Below are 22,217 nucleotides of genomic sequence, written 5' to 3'. Positions count from 1 at the left end.
GTTCATATGCCGCAGCTCATTACTGCAGGCATGACTGTGCCTCAGGGCCAAAAGGGCACAGCATGGAGGCACAACTTGTTCAGTTTGCCTCTGCTTTACATCAGAAAGAGACTGCTATGGGACATGGCACAGGCAGCAAAATATTGTGACGAGGACTTCCAAAGGGTGTACTGTTTTTAAAAATATTTATTTTCTCATATTTTTTTAAACATTTTTTTTTTGTGTGTGTGTGTGTGTTAGAATTGCTTTTTTATATGTTGTATATAGTTATTTGCACTGCTCTATATAGTTATAGGTCATTTCACCAATTCGGCCACTTGGGTACATTTGGGCAACTTGTGTGGGACACCTGGGTGACTTCATGCTAAATGTCATGTAGCTCACCCATTCCTGAAGTTATCAGTCTGAAATGCTGCACACCTACAGTTGCCCTCTTGTGTTATCCATCAAAATTATCTTCAGCATCCTATCTGACTGTGTGGCTATTAAAGTACATGTGAAAGATGATACTACAACAATAAAAAACAGAAAACGTATGCTCTTTCTTTCTCTTTTCTTCCACCAGATCTACTGTGTTATATTCTCCTACATTCAATTAACATTTCCACAAACTTCAGAATGTTTCCATTCAAATGATAACAAGAATATGCATATACTTGCCTCATGGGCTGAGCTACAGGCAGTTAGATTAGGGTATGTATTCAGGCGGAAATTGAGAACAAAGGGATGCACTCATGGAACCATTCCTCTGCTCTACATTTATTTTCTCTCAACTCAAGTGTTTGCTCACACAATGATGTTTCATTTTGCTCGCGCACTTTGACTCAAACCCCTGGTAAATCAAATCAAATCAAATCAAATTTTATTTGTCACATACACATGGTTAGCAGATGTTAATGCGAGTGTGAAATGCTTGTGCTTCTAGTCCCGACAATGCAGTAATAAGAGCAAGTAATCTAACTAACAATTCCAAAAAAAAACTACTGTCATACACAGTGTAAGGGGATAAAGAATATGTACATAAGGATATATGAATGAGTGATGGTACAGAGCAGCATAGGCAAGATACAGTAGATGATATTGAGTACAGTATATACATATGAGATAAGTATGTAAACCAAGTGGCAAAGTTAAAGTGGCTAGTGATACATGTATTACATAAGGATGCAGTCGATGATATGAGTACAGTATCAACGTATGCATATGAGATGAACAATGTAGGGTAAGTAACATTATATAAGGTAGCATTGTTTAAAGTGGCTAGTGATATATTTACATCATTTCCCATGATTAAAGTGGCTAGAGTCAGTGTCATTGACAGTGTGTTGGCAGTAGCCACTCAATGTTAGTGGTGGCTGTTTAACAGTCTGATGGCCTTGAGATAGAAGCTGTTTTTCAGTCTCTCGGTCCCAGCTTTGATGCAGTCCCCTGTGCACTGACCTCGCCTTCTGGATGGCAGCGGGGTGAACAGGCAGTGGCTCGGGTGGTTGATGTCCTTGATGATCTTTATGGCCTTCCTGTAGCATCGGGTGGTGTAGGTGTCCTGGAGGGCAGGTAGTTTGCCCCCGGTGATGCGTTGTGCAGACCTCACTACCCTCTGGAGAGCCTTACGGTTGAGGGCGGTGCAGTTGCCATACCAGGCGGTGATACAGCCCGCCAGGATGCTCTCGATTGTGCATCTGTAGAAGTTTGTGAGTGCTTTTGGTGACAAGCAAAATTTCTTCAGCCTCCTGAGGTTGAAGAGGCGCTGCTGCGCCTTCCTCACGATGCTGTCTGTGTGAGTGGACCAATTCAGTTTGTCTGTGATGTGTATGCCGAGGAACTTAAAACTTGCTACCCTCTCCACTACTGTTCCATCGATGTGGATAGGGGGGGGTGTTCCCATCTGCTGTTTCCTGAAGTCCACAATCATCTCCTTAGTTTTGTTGACGTTGAGTGTGAGGTTATTTTCCTGACACCACACTCTGAGGGCCCTCACCTCCTCCCTGTAGGCCGTCTCGTCGTTGTTGGTAATCAAGCCTACCACTGTTGTGTCGTCCGCAAACTTGATGATTGAGTTGGAGGCGTGCATGTCCACGCAGTCGTGGGTGAACAGGGAGTACAGTAGAGGGCTGAGAACGCACCCTTGTGGGGCCCCAGTGTTGAGGATTAGCGGGGTGAAGATGTTGTTTCCTACCCTCACCACCTGGGGGCGGCCCGTCAGAAAGTCCAGGACCCAGTTGCACAGGGCGGGGTGAGGCCCAGGGTCTCAAGCTTGATGACGAGTTTGGAGGGTACTATGGTGTTAAATGCTGAGCTGTAGTCAATGAACCGCATTCTCACATAGGTATTCCTCTTGTCCAGATGGGTTAGGGCAGTGTGCAGTGTGGTTGCGATTGCATCGTCTGTGGACCTATTGGGGCGGTAAGCAAATTGGAGTGAGTCTAGGGTGTCAGGTAGGGTGGAGGTGATATGGTCCTTTACTAGTCTCTCAAAGCACTTCATGATGACGGAAGTGAGTGCTACGGGGCGGTAGTCATTTAGCTCAGTTACCTTAGCTTTCTTGGGAACAGGAACAATGGTGGCCCTCTTGAAGCATGTGGGAAGAGCAGACTGGGATAGGGATTGATTGAAAATGTCCTTAAACACACCAGCCAGCTGGTCGTTAACTTTGCATTGTGCATATTCATATTCAATATCCATTGTTCAATCAATGTCAGATCTATCAGTGCGCTGCCTAATGTCTTAAGAGCTATCTGGCTTTGGATGTGAGACATAGATTTCTCATGCTTGTTGAGTGCTATAGGCAAGTTGTTCAAGTCGCAGTAATCAGCTCATGCTATCGCTGGTGGAGAACAGCAGTCTGGGGAAGCAGTAGAGTTGGCTGCTAGCAGCACAGCCACAACCAGTCTTTCTGTTGAGACCACTCAGATTGAAATTATTGTTATTTTCTGTCCCTTCCTTTTTATGTAGTTTTTTTTCATGTATAGTGGTTGTATGAATATAGGATATATCATCCCACAACTGTCCCAAAGTCTGTTTTGGAATATTTATTCCTCGCACAGAATGATAAGCTGACCAATATAATGTAAACCTTTCTACTTTGAGCAAAAGTAGATTGACATAGGCTAGGGATTTGACTGTTTGTTAGGCTACTCGTCTTGTTGGATGAGGAAAATTAAATGTGGACAGTTCTTCTAACATCTTCAAAGTGCACGTCAGAATTTAATAAGGACGCATGCTGTTGCATCCCCGATTTTGATTTTGTCTGTCTTCACTTGTGCTCTGGAGCTTCAAGGCCTGCAAGTATGACCCAAACACTTGACATGCTTGGTTGCTAAAGGCTTCTGCATGCTTCCCATCAAAATATCATTATATATTATGAAGACATTTTATGATATTCGGTAGCCGAAGTCTAAGCCCCTTCGTCTATGATTGGTCAACAGTAGGGATTTAAGTATAGTTTTTTGTCATTCAAGGAGAGATGACTAATTTTCATGCAAATTTTTGGACTTGAGAATTACTGCACCAAACATCTTAGTTAGATGTCAAATTGTGCAAATAATAGCGCTTCAGAAAAAGAGTCAACACAAGAAATCTGTAATTAATTTTATCTTAGATTTTTTTATTTGACCTTTATTTAACTAGGCAAGTCAGTTAAGAACAAATTCTTATTTTCAATGATGACCTAGGAACAGTGGGTTAACTGTCTTGTTCAGGGGCAGAATGACAGCATGTCAGCTCAGTGAATTAAACTCACAACCTTTTGGTTACTAGTCCAACACTCTAACCACTAGGCTACGCTGCCACCCCAGATTCATTCTGACTATCTTCAGGAAGCTACAGTATCAAGTGGGACAGACATTTTTCAAGCGACGGTCTTTAAAGGGAGTATGCGAGGCACAAACGTTCAATTCGCCTAGCCTTGTTCTGCTAGGAGCAAACCAAACCTAGTATGCAGATGCCTTAATAAGAATTGAGATATCTGAAAGAGTCATGTGAGTGAGAGGTACTTCAAAGCATGGTGATTTACAGCCGGGAGAAGGGAATCGTAGCTGGGAAATTCTCGCTCCACACCAAAGTCATTATGTCTTTTCATGTGGAATATGAACCCCTGTGTTGGTTGTATTACCATGGCTTTTTAAAGTTTTGTTCATCCTGTGCTGTTCCCTGTTGGTGTCACTTACGTACACTGAAATGAAAAATGAACTCTGCAGAATTGTCCAAGTATATTTCAGAACAGGAGTGGAAAGATTTTATTTTATATTTTTTTTTAGGATCCGCCTTAGCTACTCCTCCTGGGGTCCAGGTTTGTCTTTTTTAAATAATCTTTATTCATTATGAAATTGTGAAAAATAAGAATAACACTCCTCCCTTGAGGTCAAGGACAGCGCTTTTGGTAATTGATTGCAGGAAAGGGCTACTATATCAGAATACAGTTACATAAAGTGATTTTTGTAGTCATTACTCACACTGATAGAGTCAAACTCATTCCAGGGAGGGGGCATAGTGTTTGCTGGTTTTGTCTTTCGATGATAACCTAGACACCCAGGTGAGGGGATGTTAAGGGAATTTTTTTCTATAATGACTAATTATGTATACATTTCAATCAGGATGAATTAAAGGACTATTATGTTACTGTACATGTATGAATTTTCTCTCTTGCTCCCATTTCCAATTGTATATAATGTAGTCAGGAGTTTAGAACAATGCCTTGGTACAAATGAATGAACTGTCTCCAGACTGTCTAGAATGCTTATCTACACTGACTGACCTTGGCTCTAGGCGAGGAGGGAAGGCTTGAGAACTATAGGGCCTTTCTACCAGTGTCAAGAAGAGACGGAACATTTAGAAAACGCTGACGTCATTTTCAGTTTATAACCTGTGGTAAAATGTGTATGAACTCAGTACTCTCTTGAATTAAAGGCTGTAACTTGACTTTTAAGACCAGGGCTCTGTCCATTCTTATAAAATAAGGGTCTTACAAACCCTTATGCATTGACAGAGTGTTTAATTTTGATTGGGAATTAAAACAGAGGAATTAAATTCCTTCAACAGGGGATGAACTCTGGAGCTCTGTAAGAGTGACCATCGGGTTCTTGGTCAACTCCCTGACCAAGGCTCTTCTCCCACGATTGCTCAGTTTGGCCAGGCGGCCATCTCTAGGAAGAGTCTTGGTGGTTCCAAACTTCTTCCATTTAAAAATGTTGGAGGCCTCTGTGTTCTTGTGGACCTTCAATGCTGCAGACATTTTTTGATACCCTTCCCCAGATCTGTCCCTCGACACAATCCTGTCTCGGAGCTCTACGGGCAGTTCCTTCGAACACATGGCTTTGTTTTTTCTCTGACATGCACTGTTAACTGTGGGACCATATATATAGACAGGTGTGTGCCTTTCAAATTCATGTCCAATCATTTTCATTTGCCACAGGTGGTCACCAATCTAGTTGTAGAAACATCTCAAGGATGATTCATGGAAACAGGATGCACCTGAGCTCAATTTTGAGTATCATAACAAGGAGTCTGAATACTGAAGTATATAAAGTTTTCTAATCATTTAAAATGTGCAAAACATTCTTAACCTGTTTTCGCTTTGTCATTGTATTGTGTAGATTCATGAGATTACTTTTTTAAATACATTTTAGAATAAAGCTGTAATGTAACAAAATCGGGAAACAGTGAGGTGTCTGAATACTTTCCGGATGCACTGTATACACACAGGCTTTACTTATTAAGGATAGTGGTAGGTCATCAGTAAAAATGTAAAACAGTAAAGAACCAAGACAGCTGCCTTGAGGTATACCACACTCTACTTGGTTTACATTAGAAAAGATTCTATGAAAGAAAACCCCCTGTGTTCTGTTAGATAAGTGGCTTTCAATCGTCCTTAATGAAATATCCTCCTCAAGTAGAAGTACTGTTACTTTCATGACATGTTACTCAAGTAGAAGTACAAATATTGATGTAAAAAAACTACTAAAGTGACAATATAAAGTAGCTCATTTGAAATCAAATCAAACTTCCAAACAGTGCAGTGAAAATGTCAAACCAGTAAACAAATAATAATACAAATGAATCAAATTCACATAATGCTCAGGGTAAAAGGAATTGAGGTAAAATAAAAACGTTGACCTTGATAATTAGATCATTCCGCTAAGGTTAGCTGAATGTTGTTACACATTATATTTTCCCTGCATTAAATTGAAAATAGAGAATCATGTACAGTAGGAACTAAGGGCATTTGTTTTATGAGTTGTATAAAGGCACATCTGTTACCTGGGCCCCCATTGCAAAAGAGGTTTCTAACCTCAATGCTCTGAAAGTATAAGCCTCTAGTTGTCAGACAGGTTATTTTGCATTTCTAATGAAAGGCATGATGGCATAGGTGTGCCTCGTCACTAGTCTAGTTTACACTAACAAGAGCCCTCTATGGTAAGGGGTGGTTTATTTTCTTTCTCAAACCTGATTTCACTGTTAAGAGTTTTAAACATGTTTGATTTAAAGACATTCTATTAACAAAACATGCTCTGTTCAAAAGTGTATTATTGTTTAGGAGAATGCAGCCATACACCTTTTATACAGTCTATTTCCTCAGGATAATGTTAACTTACTTGAGGACACTTTACATGCTATTTAAAAAATGTTTTTTAATTAACCTTTATTTAACTAGGCAAGTCAGTTAAGAACACATTCTTCAATACAATGACGGCCTACAAGCACTGTTAATAATAGCCTTTAAGATTTCCTATTGTTAATGATTGTCATTATTCTGTGTTTGTGCAGTAAAAACTGATAGAAACCTTTCAGAGAAACTGCATGACTCACCATACACTGATTACGGGTGAATTTGATTCAGATGGAACAGATTATAAAGGCATTTTAACATCATAGATTTAGCCTGTGGTAACTTGTTGAAAAGACAATGGCTGGAATGTGGTTTTAACCAATCACCATTCAGGTTTAGAACCACCCGTATAATCAGAGCATAAAGCAACGCATGTGAAATCTTTTCAAGCTGTTCCTTTTTATATACTTAATGTCTAAAGTTGTGTTTCTTTCTTACAGGACAAACATGTCATCAACAACTTCCAACCGAACACATCATCTAACTCTGATAGCTGCTCTTGGTGTTTTGTGTTCAGTGGTACTATTTTTTGTTTACTTTAAACCCTCATCTACTGCATGTTCATCTCGGTTGGAGGATTTGCCATTTTTGGCAAAGGGAGATGTTTCCTCACCTACCAAAAAGCCTGTGGAAAAGCCACTTGTGTTGCTCTGGTTCTGGCCACTGGGTGTGAGATGGAATTTTTCATTCTGCCAAACCCATTTCAACATCGATAGCTGTGTTCTGACAGATGACAGATCCCTTTATGACAAAGCAGACGGAGTGGTTATTTTTCACCAAGACATCAGCTGGGACCTGAAGAACCTGCCTCAGTCTCCTCGGCCACATTTTCAGAAATGGATCTGGTTTCAATTGGAATCACCAACAAATACTGCCAGAAAACCAGGTGTGGAAAACCTCTTTAACCTCACTTTGGGCTATAGACGAGATGCTGACATCACAGTGCGAAATGAATTGACAACCGTGAAGAATGAAAAGGACAGTGAGTTTGTGCTGCCCAAGAAGGATAAATTGGTTTGTTGGATTGTGAGCAACAACAATCCTGCAACTGGGACAGGAACCAGAGCAAAGTACTATCAAGAGCTGGTCAAACACATCAAGATAGATCTTTTTGGTGCTGCTTTTACAGGGAGTCGTTTGAAGTATGAGGACTATTACTCAACCCTTGCTAGCTGTAAATTCTACCTTTCATTTGAGAATTCAATCCACAGAGACTACATCACAGAAAAGGTGAATGGACCACTTGTAGCAGGAACCGTACCAGTAGTCTTGGGCCCACCCAGAGAGAACTATGAACAGTTTTTCCCAGCTGATTCTTTCATTCATGTAAATGACTTTACTAATGCAAAGGCACTGGCTGACTTCCTTCTTCACTTGGACAAGAATGATGAGATGTATGTAAGTTACTTCACTTGGAGGAGGTACCTTAAGGCCAAGCCCCACCTCCAGAGAATAGAGCAAGAGTTTTCTCAACCTGTTTGTTTAGCCTGTGAATACATGGCAAGAGACAAAGGATATTATAATGTTTTCCACGACGTTTATGAATGGTACTTTGTTTGAGGGTTTAGCCAACATTTTGTAAGCACAGAAAATATCTATTTGGCTTAGCTACGTAATTCTGCTTTCTTTTTTGTATCAATTCAAAGGATGGTCATTCAAGGTTTTGGGGTCGATTCATTTTTTTGTTTTGTATTTTTTGTAAAAACATTTATTAAGCACTTTGGAATTAGCTAACACTGTAAACTGCCAGGGCAAAATGACATACTTACCTGATTTTGTTTGATATTAATAGCAAACGTTATACATTTAACTAAGAGTAAGACTGGCCTGCTAATGCTATGTTGTTATGGTGTCCACTCTAGCTTCCTGCAGTTTGTCTGGGCGTCTAGTTAAGGAAATGGGTTTCGCTAGGGATTGCTCGAGCTGACAATGACTTGGTGATAAACATCTAAAAGCTGGCATTCTATAGACAAGATGTGGTGTATGTGACCCGAGATATAGAGAGCCTAGAAGAGTTTAGAACAATGCTTCATTGGCTCGTCTTTCTGGCATCTGGGAAGCTAAGCCGGGTTGAATATAAGACATCCCCTGCAGATGACCAGGTTATGGACCAAGATGGCTTATGGGAAGGGTAGAAATGACTGACTATGCATTTAGGGCCTATATAATATCTCTTTTTTCATTATCAGTTAAGCTCACAGCAACACAACTTAGAGTGTGCGGTCGACGGTTTCATTATTGCAATAATTAATCGATGATGAATAAAGCTGATTGTCCAAGTCTCTCAGTACTGAAATTTCCACTACAAAACTCCAATGTGCTGTCATTACTTAAAGAAACCCTTTGCACTTAAAACCTTTTACTGCAGTGGGCTAAATCAGCTGGTCACAGTGATTCTTCATCGTATTAAACAAATCTACTTTGACACCAAAGTATACCAAGTGTGTGCAAAGCTGTCATCAAGGCAAAGGTTGGCTACTTTGAAGATTCTAAATATAAAATATATTTTGATTTGTTTAACACTGTTACTGTCGCAAGAATTTTCAATAGCTTTGACCAATCCCCGAGGTTTGTAAGACCATGGGTTTAATAATAATTACGCCAAGACTCAGCTGCCATGACATTGCCCTCTTTGGGTACAGCAAGCACCATCCCCCTCTCTCTGTCTCCTACACTCAGGCTGCTGCGACCTCAGGTCGTAAATTCCTAGGGAAGGTCCTGCCTCTTGGCCAGACCGTATAGAGAGAGAGTGAGTTTTCACAGAGAGAACAAAGGAATTTCTTCCACCTCACAGAACTTGAGGTCCGAACAACATTTATGTTCTGGAGAAGGAATAAAAGATCGGTGAAGAATCCAGCTACGAACTGGTCCGTTTGGTACATTTTTGTGAAACTCATGGGAGGCAATATGGCCACATTACCATAACGCTGTTTAGATAATAGCCTCAGTTTGGGTTTTCCTTTCGACGAAGACCTAGACACTCAGGTGAGGGGAGGAACTCTGGAGCTCTGTCAGAGGGACCATCAGGTTCTTGGTTACCTACCTCCCTGACCAAGGGCCTTCTCCCCCAATTGCTCCAATCAAGTTGTAGAAACATCTCAAATCAAACTTTATTTTTCACATGCGCCAAATATAACAAGTGTAGACTTTACCATGCTTACTCAAGGATGCATCTCAAGAATGATCAATGGAAACAGGATGCACCTGAGTTCAATGTTGAGTCTCATAGCAAAGTGGCTGCATACTTTGTCATTATGGGGTATTGTGTGCAGATTGATGAGGGAAAAGGGAAGGGGTCTGAATACTTTCCCGAATACACTGTAGACACACAGGGTTTATTCATAAAAATGTCAAACTGTATTTGCCAAGGCAGCAGCTACTCTTCCTGGGGTCCAGCAAAATTAGGCAGTTTGTACAAATTTAAAAACATTACAATACATTCACAGATTTCACAACACACTTGGTGCCCTCAAACCCCTACCACACCACTACCACATATCTACAATACAAAATCTGTGTGTACGTGTGTGTATAGTGCATATGTTATCGTGTATGTGTGTCTGTGCCTATGTTTGTTGCTTCACAGTCCCCGCTGTTCCATAAGGTGTTTTTTAATCTGTTATTTAAATCAAATTCTACTGCTTGCATCAGTTACTTGATGTGGAATGGAGTTCCATGTAGTCATGACTCTATGTAGTACTGTGTGCATCCCATAGTCTGTTTAGGACATGGGGACTGTGAAGAGACCTCTTGTGTCATGTCTTGTGGGGTATGCATGGGTGTCCGAGCTGTGCACCAGTAGTTCAAACAGACAGCTTGGTGCATTCAACATGTTAATACCTCTCATAAATACAAGTGGTGATGAAGTCAATCTCTCTACCACTTTGAGCCGGGAGAGATTTAGAATAATATTAGCTCACTGTGTACATCCAAGGGCCAGCCGTTCTGCCCTGTTATTAGCCAATTGCAATTTTCCTGTGGCATCTGGAACACGTGATTGAACAGTAGTCCAGGTGCAACAAAACTAAGGCCTGTAGGACCTGCCTTATTGATAGGGCTGTAAAGAAGGTAAAGCAGTGCTTTATTATGTACATACTTCTCAGCATTTTAGCTAATTGAATCAATATTGTCATGACGTTGGCTTGTTGGTGAGGTTTATGACCCCCATAAATACCTGATTGTCAGATCAGTTGTCGTCTGAGACATTATTACTGATGATAGGATGACATAAACTGTATCTTGGAAAGTCTACACATTCTAGTTATCAGATTCACATGGAATTGTTGTGCAATTTCAATGTTTAAATATGAAACTATTTGTGAAAAGATGAAATGTAATTTTAGCTTCTAAATGAGAGAATTGTTTTCATAGAGTAAAAACTTGGTCAACTCAGTGGCCCCGCCCCTGTGAACAGACATTGGTTGTAAAACTAAGAAACATGCCCTTCCCGCCACTACTACATAGGCCCTTTAAGAAAATGTAATTTTGTGTTCCCGAGGATGTGAGGACGACGGTCCATATGTTAAAAGAGCTAATATCAAACTACAGAACTAAGCCAACTTCAGTGTGAGCTCAAAGTATGGCAACTTGGTATGAACTTTGAACTCTTATTCTCTAAAGAAGTGATACCTCCTAGCCATTGAGTGAGCAGCAGCAGCTGTAAACGTGGGCTAGGAAAGGACGGACAAAGTATCTCTTCTACCAAACACACGACGGTACGACAACATATCCACTCTACCACTAGACATTCTTCAAAGGACAAGGAAGATCTCTGTTGGGCATCACGGCCTTCCATCTATGACCAACCTATTGAAATATCAGCTCAGAGTAAATGTTTCTTGCATTTCCCTTTTCCAAATCGGAGGTTATTTAGAATGCATAAGATTCTGTATTTACGATTGCGTAGCTTTACAAGGTATAGCGTATAGAGACATACCCCAAGAGACTTGTAGCTGTAATTGCTGTGAAAGGTGGCTCTACAAAGTATTGACTTTAGGGGGGTGAATAGTTATGCACGCTCAAGTTTTCCATTTTATGTTATTTCTTGTTTATTTCACAATAAAAAAAGATTTTGCATCTTCAAAGTGGTAGGCATGTTTTGGAGATCAAATGATACAAACCCCACAAAAAAATATGAAAAATGCCAAGGGGGGTGAATACTGTACTTTCGCAAGCTATTGTAGACACTCTGGCTTTACTCAAAGCATGTCATTTGTTTTGATTGAAATAAGTAATGGGCCCTGGAGAATTCCTTAACGGGATCGATTTGACAACACTCAGTGAAAGTGCAGGGCGCCAAATTCAAACAACAGAAATCTCATAATTAAAATTCCTCAAACATACAAGTATTATACACCATTTTAAAGATAAACTAGTTGTTAATTCCACCACAGTGTCTGATTTCAAAAAGGCTTTACGACAAAGGCATACCATGCGATTATGTTAGGTCAGTGCCACGTCACAGAAAAACACAGCTATTTTTCCAGCCAAAGAGAGGAGTCACAAAAAGCAGAAATAGAGATAAAATTAATCACTAACCTTTGATTATCTTCACCAGATGGCATTCATAGGACTTCATGTTACACAATACATGTATGTTTTATTCGATAAAGTTCATATTTATATAAAAAAATCTCATTTTACATTGTCACGTTATGTTTAGTAATGTTGTGCTTCCAAAACATCTGGTGATTTTGCAGAGAGCCACATCAATTCACAGAAATACTCTGAATACTATGATAAATGTTGATGAAAATACAAGTGTTATGCATGGAATTAAAGATATACTTCTCCTTAATGCAACCGCTGTGTTAGATTTCAAAAAGGTTTTACAGCTAAAGTCCATCATTTATGTCCAAATACCTCCTTTTTGTTCGCGCTTTTAGTAAACAAATCCAAATTTTCAAGGCGCGAGCACTAGGTCCAGACGAAAAGTCAAAACAGTTCCCTTACAGTTCGTAGAAACATGTCAGACATCATTCAAACAGTTTTAGAAACTTCAGAGTGTTTTCTATGCATATCTTAGCTTCTGGGCCTGAGTAGCAGGCAATTTACACTGGGCACCTTATTCATCCAATCTACTCAATACTGGCCCCCAGCCAAAGAAGTTACGCTTTATTTTGATGTGTTACACTTATATTTTTGTGAATGTTGAATACTGATATTCCTGTAGTATGAATTTGGCGCGCTACAATTTCACTGGATGTTGTCAAATCGATCCTGCTAAAGGGATTGGCGCGTGAAGGGATCCATAAAAGGATTTATTCTACCTGGATTATGTTGGAGGCTTCAATTAAATACCCTCTGTGTTCTGTTAGACAGGTAGGTCTTTATCCACAATAGAGCAGGGCTGTGTAAAACCAAAACACGTAAATTTTTCCAGCAGCAGACTATGATCGATAATGTCAAAAGCCACACTGAAATCTAACAACAGTCTTTTTATCATCAATTTCTCTCAGCCAATCATCAGTCATTTGTCTAAGTGCTGTGCTTGTTGAATGTCCATGCTGAAAGTTTGTTGTCTATTTGTTTACTGTAAAATAGCATTGTATCTGGTCAAACACCATTTTTTCCAAAAGTTTACTAAGGGTTTGTAAAAGGCTGATTGGTCGGTTATTTGAGCAAGTAAAGGGGGCTTTGCTATTTTTAGGTAGATTAATTACTTTTGCTTCCCTCCAAGCCTGGGGGCACACACATTCTAGTAGGCTTAAATTGAGGAGTGGTAATATAGTCCGCTATCATCCTCAGTCATTCTCCATCCAAGTTATCAAACCCCGGGGGCTTGTCATTGTTGATAGATAACAATAATGTTTTCACCTGTTCCACACTCACTTTACGGTATTCCAAATTACAATTCTTATCTTTTCATAATTTGGTCAGATATACTTGGATGTGTTGTGTCAGCATTTGTTGCTGGCATGTCATGCCTAAATTTGCTAAACTTGCCAATTAATTTTTTTTTTTAAGTAGTTGGCAATATCAGTTGATTTTGTGATGAATGAGCCATCTGATTCAATGAATGTTTGCCTTTTTTCCCAAGATTTCATTTAAGATGCTCCAAAGATTTTTACTGTCATTCTTTAATTAATTTACCTTTGTTTCGTAGTGGTTTCATTTATTTTTATTCTGTTCAATCACATCATTTCTCAATTTGCAATACGTTTGCCAATTGGTTGTGCAGCCAGACATATTTGCTATTCCTTTTGCCTCATTCCTCTCAACCATGCAGTTTTCCAATTCCTCATCAGTTTTTAGTCATTTTCTTAATGGGTGCATGCTTATTAGTAACTGGAATGATCAATTTCATAAACGTGTCAAGTGCAGCGTCTGGTTGCTCCTCATTACACACCACAGACCAGCAAATATTATTTACATCAACAACATAGGAATCACTACAAAACTTCTTGTGTGACCTCTTATACACTATATTAGGCCCATCGTTTGGAACTTTGGTTTTCCTAGCTATGTCTACTATATTGTGATCACTACATCCGTTGGATATGTATACTGCATTCAAGTCAATTTATGCAACATTAGTAAGGATGTGTTACAATACATGTTGATGATTTCATTCCTATACTGTTTGTAAATACCCTGGTAGGTTGACTGATAACCTGAACCTGTAACGAGTGCTCTGAGAGTCGGGAAGCAAGTTCAGGGAGTGAGTGTTTTTAATAAATAAAAGAAACAATGAACACGAAACATAAACAACGCACCGACATGAAAACAGAGTCAATAACACCTGAGCAAAGAACCAAGGGGAGTGACAGATATAGTGAAGATAATCAAGGAGGTGATGGAGTCCAGGTGAGGGTCATGAGGTGAAGGTACACGAGACGATGATGACAGGTGTGTGGGATAATCAGCAGCCTGATGACCTAGAGGCCAAAGAGGGAGTATAGGTGACAGAACCAGGTTGCAGGCACTGGTTACAGTTTTAAGCTTTTTCTTGAGTGAGCAGCTTGATCAAAGCCAGTCAATATTTAAATCACCCATAAAATATACTTCTGTTGATATCAAATCCAAAAATAAAATCTTTATTTGTCACATGCGACGAATACAATAAGTGTAGACCTTAACGTGAAATGCTTACTTACAAGCCCTTAACCAACAGTGCAGTTCAAGAAGAGTTAAGAAAATATTTACCAAATAATCTAAAGTAAAAAATATATAATAAAAAGTAACACAATAACATAACAATAACAGGGGGTAAAGGTACAGAGTCAGTGTGCGGGGGTACAGGTTAGTTGAGGTAATTTGTACATGTAGGTAGGGGTGAAGTGACTATGCATGGATCATAAACAGCGAGTAGCAGCAGTGTACAAAACAAATAGGGGGGGTCAATCTAATAGTCCAGTGGCCATTTGATTAATTGTTCAGCAGTCTTATGGCTTGTGGGTGGAAGCTGTTACGGAGCCTTTTGGTCCTAGACTTGGCATTCTGGTACCGCTTGCCGTTTGGTAGCAGAGAAAACAGTCTATGGCTTGGGAGACTGGAGTCTCTGACAATTGTATCGGCTTTCCTCTGACACCACCTATTATATAGGTCCTGGATTGCAGGAAGCTTGGCCCCAGTGATGTACTGGGCCGTACGCACTACCCTCTGTAGCGCCTTACGGTCAGATGCTGAGCAGTTGCTATACCAGGCGGTGATGCAACCAGTCAGGATGCTCTCGATGGTGCAGCTGTAGAATTTGTCTGGTCCCACGGCTTTGTGAATGTTGACCTGTCTTCCTCACATTGGCTACAGAGAGCGTTATCACACAGTCATCCTGAACAGTTGGTGCTCTGGTGCATGCTTCAGTGTTGCTTGCCTCGAAGCGAGCATAAAAAGCATTTAGCTCGTCTGGTTGGCTTGCTTCACTGGGCAGCTAGTGTCTGGGTTTCACTTTGTAGTCCGTAATAATTTTCAAGCCCTGCCACATCCGACGAGCGTCAGAGCTGGGTTAGTGGGATTCAACCCTGTATTTACGCTTTGCTTGTTTGATGGTTTGTCTGAGGGCATAGCGGGATTTCTTAAAAGCATCCAGATTAGTGTCCCGCTCCTTGAAAGCAGCACCTCTATCCTTCAGCTCGATGCGGATGTTCACTGTAATCCATGGCTTCTGGTTGGGATATGTATGTATGGTCACTGTGGGGACGACGTCGTCGATGCACTTATTGATGAAGCCAATGATTGATGTGGTGTACTCCTCAATGCCATGGGATGAATCCCGGAACATATTCCAGTCTGTGCTAGCAAAACAGTCCTGTAGCATAGCATCCACACATCTGACCACTTTTTTTCCCTCTGGTTGCACGTGAACTGCTGTAAAAATTTGGTAAAACTGATTTAAGTTTGCCTGCATTAAAGTCCCCGGTCGCTAGGATCCAACAGGTCCCAGACGTGCTCAATGGAATTGAGATCCGGGCTCTTCGCTGGCCATGGCAGAACACTGACATTCCTGTCTTGCAGGAAATCACGCACAGAATGAGCAGTATGGCTGGTGGCATTGTTATTCTGGAGGGTCGTGTCAGGATGAGCCTGCAGGAAGGGTACCACATGAGGGGTGAGGATGTCTTCCCTGTAACGCACAGCGTTGAGATTGCCTGCAATGACAACAAGCTCAGTTCGATGATGTTGTGACACACCACCTCAGATCATGACGGACCCTCCACCTCCAAATCGATCCCGCTCCAGAGTACAGGCCTCTGTGTAACGCTCATTCCTTCAATGATAATCGCGAATCCGACCATCACCCCTGGTGAGACAAAACCGCGACTCGTCAGTGAAGAGCACTTTTTGCCAGTCCTGTCTGGTCCAGTGATGCTGGGTTTGTGCCCATAGGCGACATTGTTGCCAGTGATGTCTGCCTTACAACAGGCCTTCAAGCCCTCAGCCCAGCCTCTCTCAACCTATTACAGATATTCTGAGCACTGATGTGCTTTCCTGGTGTAACTCGGGCAGTTGTTGTTGCCATCCTGTACCTGTCCCGCAGGTGTGATGTTCAGATGTACCGATCCTGTGCAGGTGTTTTTACACGTTGGTCTGCCACTGCGAGAATGATCAGCTGTCCGTCCTGTCTCCCTGTAGCACTGACTTAGGCGTCTCACAGTACGAACATTGCAATTTATTGCTCTGGCCACATCTGCAGTCCTCATGCCTCCTTGCAACATGCCTAAGGCACGTTCATGCAGATGAGCAGGGGCACTGGACATCTTTCTTTTGGTGTTTTTCATAGTCAGTAGAAAGGCCTCTTTAGTGTCCTAAGTTGTCATAACTGTGACCTTAATTGCCTACCATCTGTAAGCTGTTAGTGTCTTAATGACTGTTCCACAGGTGGATGTTCACTAATTGTTTATGGTTCTTTGAACAAGCAGGGAAACACTGTTTAAACCCTTTACATTGAAGATCTGTGAAGTTATTTTGATTTTTCCGAATTATCTTTGAAAGACAGGGTCCTGAAAAAGGGCCGTTTCTTTTTTTGCTGAGTGTAATTGGATGAACAAGGTAATGGGAGTATAGTACAGTAATAAACCAACCTCATTAGAACAACACTTCTATATGTTATGATTTTGCTCCCATAATCGTTATATTGTCTCAGGTGGTCTGACATTTCACCAATGTTAAAATAACACTTTTGGAAACTATAATTTTTGTTTGTAAATGTAATTTCTGGCCAATGCAGGATTCGAACTGGGGACCTTCGGACCCACTCTTCCGGTTCAAATACAGGAAAAATACAAAAAAAATTTTTTTTTAATTTGTCATAATGAATAATAAACACTTGCATTATGAAGAACCCTCAACTTTTCCCTTTTTATTAGTTCCTCTCCTTTTCAATTTGTTCCCCCATTTCCCCCCTCCTCAACACCCTATTGTTCCCCAGCTTTGAGGTGGCAAGTCTACATGGTAACACCTAATGCTATTACCCAGGTCCCCCTTGCAAAAGAGGTTTCTAACCTCAAGGATATTTTACTGGTTGTATAAAGGCTAAATAAAAATATAATGACGATGATTAGGTTCCATGAAATGTAATGTTCTGAAAGGGTCATCCTCAAGTTGTCAGACAGGTTCTTTAGCATTTCCAATGAAAAGGCATGATGACACAGGTGTGCCACACCTCGTCACTACTCTGGTTGAAATCTAGTGCATGGATGCCAAACCCTAACAAGAGCCCTCTAATGGTAAGGAATGGTTTATTTTCATTCTCAAAACTGATTTCAGTGTTAAGTGTTTAAAACATCTTGATTTAAAGACATTCTGTAAACTAAACATGCTCTGTTCAAAAGTTTAGCGTTGTTTAGGAGAATGCAGCCATACACCTTTATGCAGTCTTTCCTGTCCTCAGGATAATGTCAACTAACTTGAGGACGTAAGGATTTCATAAGTAAGCATTTCACTGTAAGGTCTACTTCACCTGTTGTATTCTGTGCATGTGACTAATACAATTTGATTTGATTTGACACTTTACATGCTAGCACTGCTAATAATACCCTTTACGCTTTCCTATTGTTAATGACACTTATTATGTGTTTGTGTAGGAAAAACTGCATGACTCACCATACACCAGCTCCACAGGTATAATGGTATCATGGAAGATTCACATTCTTTCGACCCGGGTTCGTTTCCTGGACGGTGCACAGTTTTGGGATCCCGAGTGGAACAGAGGTCTAAGTCACTACATCTCAGTGCTAGCGGCGTCACTACAGACCCCGGTTTGATCCCCTGGTTCGAACCTGGGCTGAATCACAACCGGACGTGATTGGGAGCCCCATAGGGCAGCGCACAATTGGCCAAGCGTCGTCCAGTTGAGGGGAAGGTTTGGCCGGGGTAGGCCGTCATTGTAAAATAATTATTTGTTCTTAACCGACTTGCCTAGTTAAATAAAGGTTAAATAAAAATACACACTGATTATAGAAGAATTTGAGTCGGATGGAACGGAGTAAATTGGCATTTTTAGCACCGACTGGAATGCGGTTTTAACCAATCAGCATTCAGGATTAGAACGTCACGTTGTATAATCAGAACATAAATCAACACGTTAAATCTTTTCAAGCTGTTCCTTTTTATAAACTTATAACATCTAAAATGCAGGTGTGTTTCTTTCTTACAGTACAAACATGTCATCAACAACTTCCAACCGAACACATCATCTAACTCTGATAGCTGCTCTTGGGGTTTTGTGTTTACTTTCTACCATCATCTACTGAATGCCCATCTCAATTGGAATTTGCCATTTTTGGCAAAGGGAGATGTTTCGTCATCTACCAAAAAGACAAAAAAAGCCTGTGGAAAAGCTGTTTGTGTTGCTCTGGTTCTGGCCATTAGGTGTGAGATGGAATTTTTAATTCTGGAAAACCCATTTCAACATCGATAGCTGTTTTCTGACAGACGGAGTTGTTATTTTTCACCAAGTCATCAGCTGGAACATGAAGAATGTGCCTCAGTCTCTTCATCCACATTTTCAGAAATGGATCTGGTCTCCTATGGAATCACCAACAAATACTGCCAGAATACAAGATGAGCTAAATACGAGATGCTGACATCACAGAGCAAAATGAATTAACAACGGTGAAGACTGAAAAGGACAGTGAGTTTGTTTATAGTCCTGCTTTTACAGGGAGTCGTTTGAAGTATGAGGAGTATTACTCAACCCTTGCTAGCTGTAAGTTCTACCTTGCATTTGAGAATTCAATCCACAGAGACTACATCACAGAAAAGGTTAATGGACCACTTGTAGCAGGAACCATACCAGTAGTCATGGGCCCAACCAGAGAGAACTATGAACAGTTTATCCCAGCTGGTTCTTTCATTCATGTAAATGACTTTACTAATGCAAAGGCACTGGCTGACTTCCTCCTCCAATTGGACAAGAATGATGAGATGTATATAAGTTACTTCACCTGGAGGAGGTACCTTAATGCCAAGCCCCACCTCCTGACAATACAGAAAGAGTCCATTCAACCTGTTTGTTTAGCCTGTGAACGCATGGCCAGAGACAAAGGATATTATAATGTTGTCCACAACCTTTATGAATGGTACTTTGGATGAGGGTTTATTCCAAAATTTTGTAAGAACAGAAAATTTAATTTTGATGCAAACTATTTTCTTATCAATTTAAAGGATGGGTATTCAAGGTATAAGGGTTATTTTTTATTTTTTATTAAACACTTTGGAAGCAGAAAACACTGTAAACCCCAATGTGCTGTCATTACTCAAAACTTTTAAGGAACCCATTGCACTTAAATAAAACCTTTTACTGCAGTGGGCTAAATCAGCTGGTCACAGTGATTCTTCGTGGTCCTTAACAAATCTACTTTGAAACCAAAGTATACACCTCCCACACATGGTTATGGGCTTATAAAAAAGGCCGTCATTGTAAAATAATTATTTGTTCTTAACCGACTTGCCTAGTTAAATAAAGGTTAAATAAAAATACACACTGATTATAGAAGAATTTGAGTCGGATGGAACGGAGTAAATTGGCATTTTTAGCACCGACTGGAATGCGGTTTTAACCAATCAGCATTCAGGATTAGAACGTCACGTTGTATAATCAGAACATAAATCAACACGTTAAATCTTTTCAAGCTGTTCCTTTTTATAAACTTATAACATCTAAAATGCAGGTGTGTTTCTTTCTTACAGTACAAACATGTCATCAACAACTTCCAACCGAACACATCATCTAACTCTGATAGCTGCTCTTGGGGTTTTGTGTTTACTTTCTACCATCATCTACTGAATGCCCATCTCAATTGGAATTTGCCATTTTTGGCAAAGGGAGATGTTTCGTCATCTACCAAAAAGACAAAAAAAGCCTGTGGAAAAGCTGTTTGTGTTGCTCTGGTTCTGGCCATTAGGTGTGAGATGGAATTTTTAATTCTGGAAAACCCATTTCAACATCGATAGCTGTTTTCTGACAGACGGAGTTGTTATTTTTCACCAAGTCATCAGCTGGAACATGAAGAATGTGCCTCAGTCTCTTCATCCACATTTTCAGAAATGGATCTGGTCTCCTATGGAATCACCAACAAATACTGCCAGAATACAAGATGAGCTAAATACAAGATGCTGACATCACAGAGCAAAATGAATTAACAACGGTGAAGACTGAAAAGGACAGTGAGTTTGTTTATAGTCCTGCTTTTACAGGGAGTCGTTTGAAGTATGAGGAGTATTACTCAACCCTTGCTAGCTGTAAGTTCTACCTTGCATTTGAGAATTCAATCCACAGAGACTACATCACAGAAAAGGTTAATGGACCACTTGTAGCAGGAACCATACCAGTAGTCATGGGCCCAACCAGAGAGAACTATGAACAGTTTATCCCAGCTGGTTCTTTCATTCATGTAAATGACTTTACTAATGCAAAGGCACTGGCTGACTTCCTCCTCCAATTGGACAAGAATGATGAGATGTATATAAGTTACTTCACCTGGAGGAGGTACCTTAATGCCAAGCCCCACCTCCTGACAATACAGAAAGAGTCCATTCAACCTGTTTGTTTAGCCTGTGAACGCATGGCCAGAGACAAAGGATATTATAATGTTGTCCACAACCTTTATGAATGGTACTTTGGATGAGGGTTTATTCCAAAATTTTGTAAGAACAGAAAATTTAATTTTGATGCAAACTATTTTCTTATCAATTTAAAGGATGGGTATTCAAGGTATAAGGGTTATTTTTTATTTTTTATTAAACACTTTGGAAGCAGAAAACACTGTAAACCCCAATGTGCTGTCATTACTCAAAACTTTTAAGGAACCCATTGCACTTAAATAAAACCTTTTACTGCAGTGGGCTAAATCAGCTGGTCACAGTGATTCTTCGTGGTCCTTAACAAATCTACTTTGAAACCAAAGTATACACCTCCCACACATGGTTATGGGCTTATAAAAAAGAAGACACCTGTACCATGTCAGAAAGAGTTGAAATGTGTTACATTGAGTTTCTATCCCAATTTTCCATTTTAATTACATCACAGAAGACTAAACTATAACAAAACAACTTTGTCTTTGTTTGTCTTTGTTTGTCTTTTAAAACAAATCTTTATTAATTATGAAATTATGAAAAATATGAATAACATTCCACCCATGAGGTCAAAGACGGTGCTTTTGGTAATTGAATGCAGGAAAGGGCTAATATATTGGAATACAGTTACTTAAAGTGAATTTGTAGTCATTACTCACACCGATAGAGCTACTGTGACCATGTAGGGCAGAGGTGTCAAACTCATTCCAGGGAGGGGGCATAGTGTTTGCTGGTTTTGGGTTTTTCCTTTCGATGAAAACCTAGACACCCAGGTGAGGGGATGAACTCTGGAGCTCTGTAAGAGTGACCATCGGGGTCTTGGTCACCTCCCTGACCAAGGCCCTTCTCCCACGATTGCTCAGTTTGGCCGGGCAGCCATCTCTAGGAAGAGTCTTGGTGGTTCCAAACTTCTTCCATTTAAGAATACTGGAGGCCACTGCGTTCTTGTGGACCTTCAATGCTGCATTTTTTTGGTACCCTTCCCCAGATCTGTTCCTCTACACAATCCTGTCTCTGAGCTCTACGGGCCATTCCTTTGACCTCATGGCTTTGTTTTGTGCTGACATGCATTGTCAACTGTGGAACCTTATATAGACAG

General features: G+C 40.4%; 1 protein-coding gene and 2 pseudogenes across 1 annotated transcript; all 3 read left to right on the top strand.

Annotated features, from left to right (window-relative positions):
* Positions 1-6,342: 6,342 nt before the first annotated feature.
* LOC112217903 (4-galactosyl-N-acetylglucosaminide 3-alpha-L-fucosyltransferase 9-like) lies at positions 6,343-8,886 on the top strand. The gene is made up of 2 exons (XM_042300962.1): positions 6,343-6,411; positions 7,045-8,886. The coding sequence occupies exon 2, from the start codon at positions 7,052-7,054 to the stop codon at positions 8,162-8,164; it is 1,113 nt and encodes a 370-aa protein (XP_042156896.1). The 5' UTR covers positions 6,343-6,411; positions 7,045-7,051; the 3' UTR covers positions 8,165-8,886.
* Positions 8,887-17,560: 8,674 nt separating this feature from the next.
* Positions 17,561-19,932, top strand: LOC112217901 (annotated as a pseudogene).
* A 25-nt stretch (positions 19,933-19,957) lies between these two features.
* LOC121839987 lies at positions 19,958-22,006 on the top strand (annotated as a pseudogene).
* The last annotated feature ends 211 nt before the right edge of the window (positions 22,007-22,217 follow it).

The sequence above is a fragment of the Oncorhynchus tshawytscha genome, linkage group LG18 (genome assembly GCF_018296145.1).
Source record: "Oncorhynchus tshawytscha isolate Ot180627B linkage group LG18, Otsh_v2.0, whole genome shotgun sequence".
In the NCBI taxonomy this organism is placed as follows: domain Eukaryota; kingdom Metazoa; phylum Chordata; class Actinopteri; order Salmoniformes; family Salmonidae; genus Oncorhynchus; species Oncorhynchus tshawytscha.
The sequence above is the reverse complement of the archived record's forward strand: the minus strand, read 5'-3'. Positions and strand labels throughout refer to the sequence as shown.

What these genes read in the sequence shown, in the direction of transcription:
- LOC112217903 (XM_042300962.1), top strand. Translation starts at nt 7,052, where the DNA reads ATGTCATCAACAACTTCCAACCGAACACATCATCTAACTCTGATAGCT.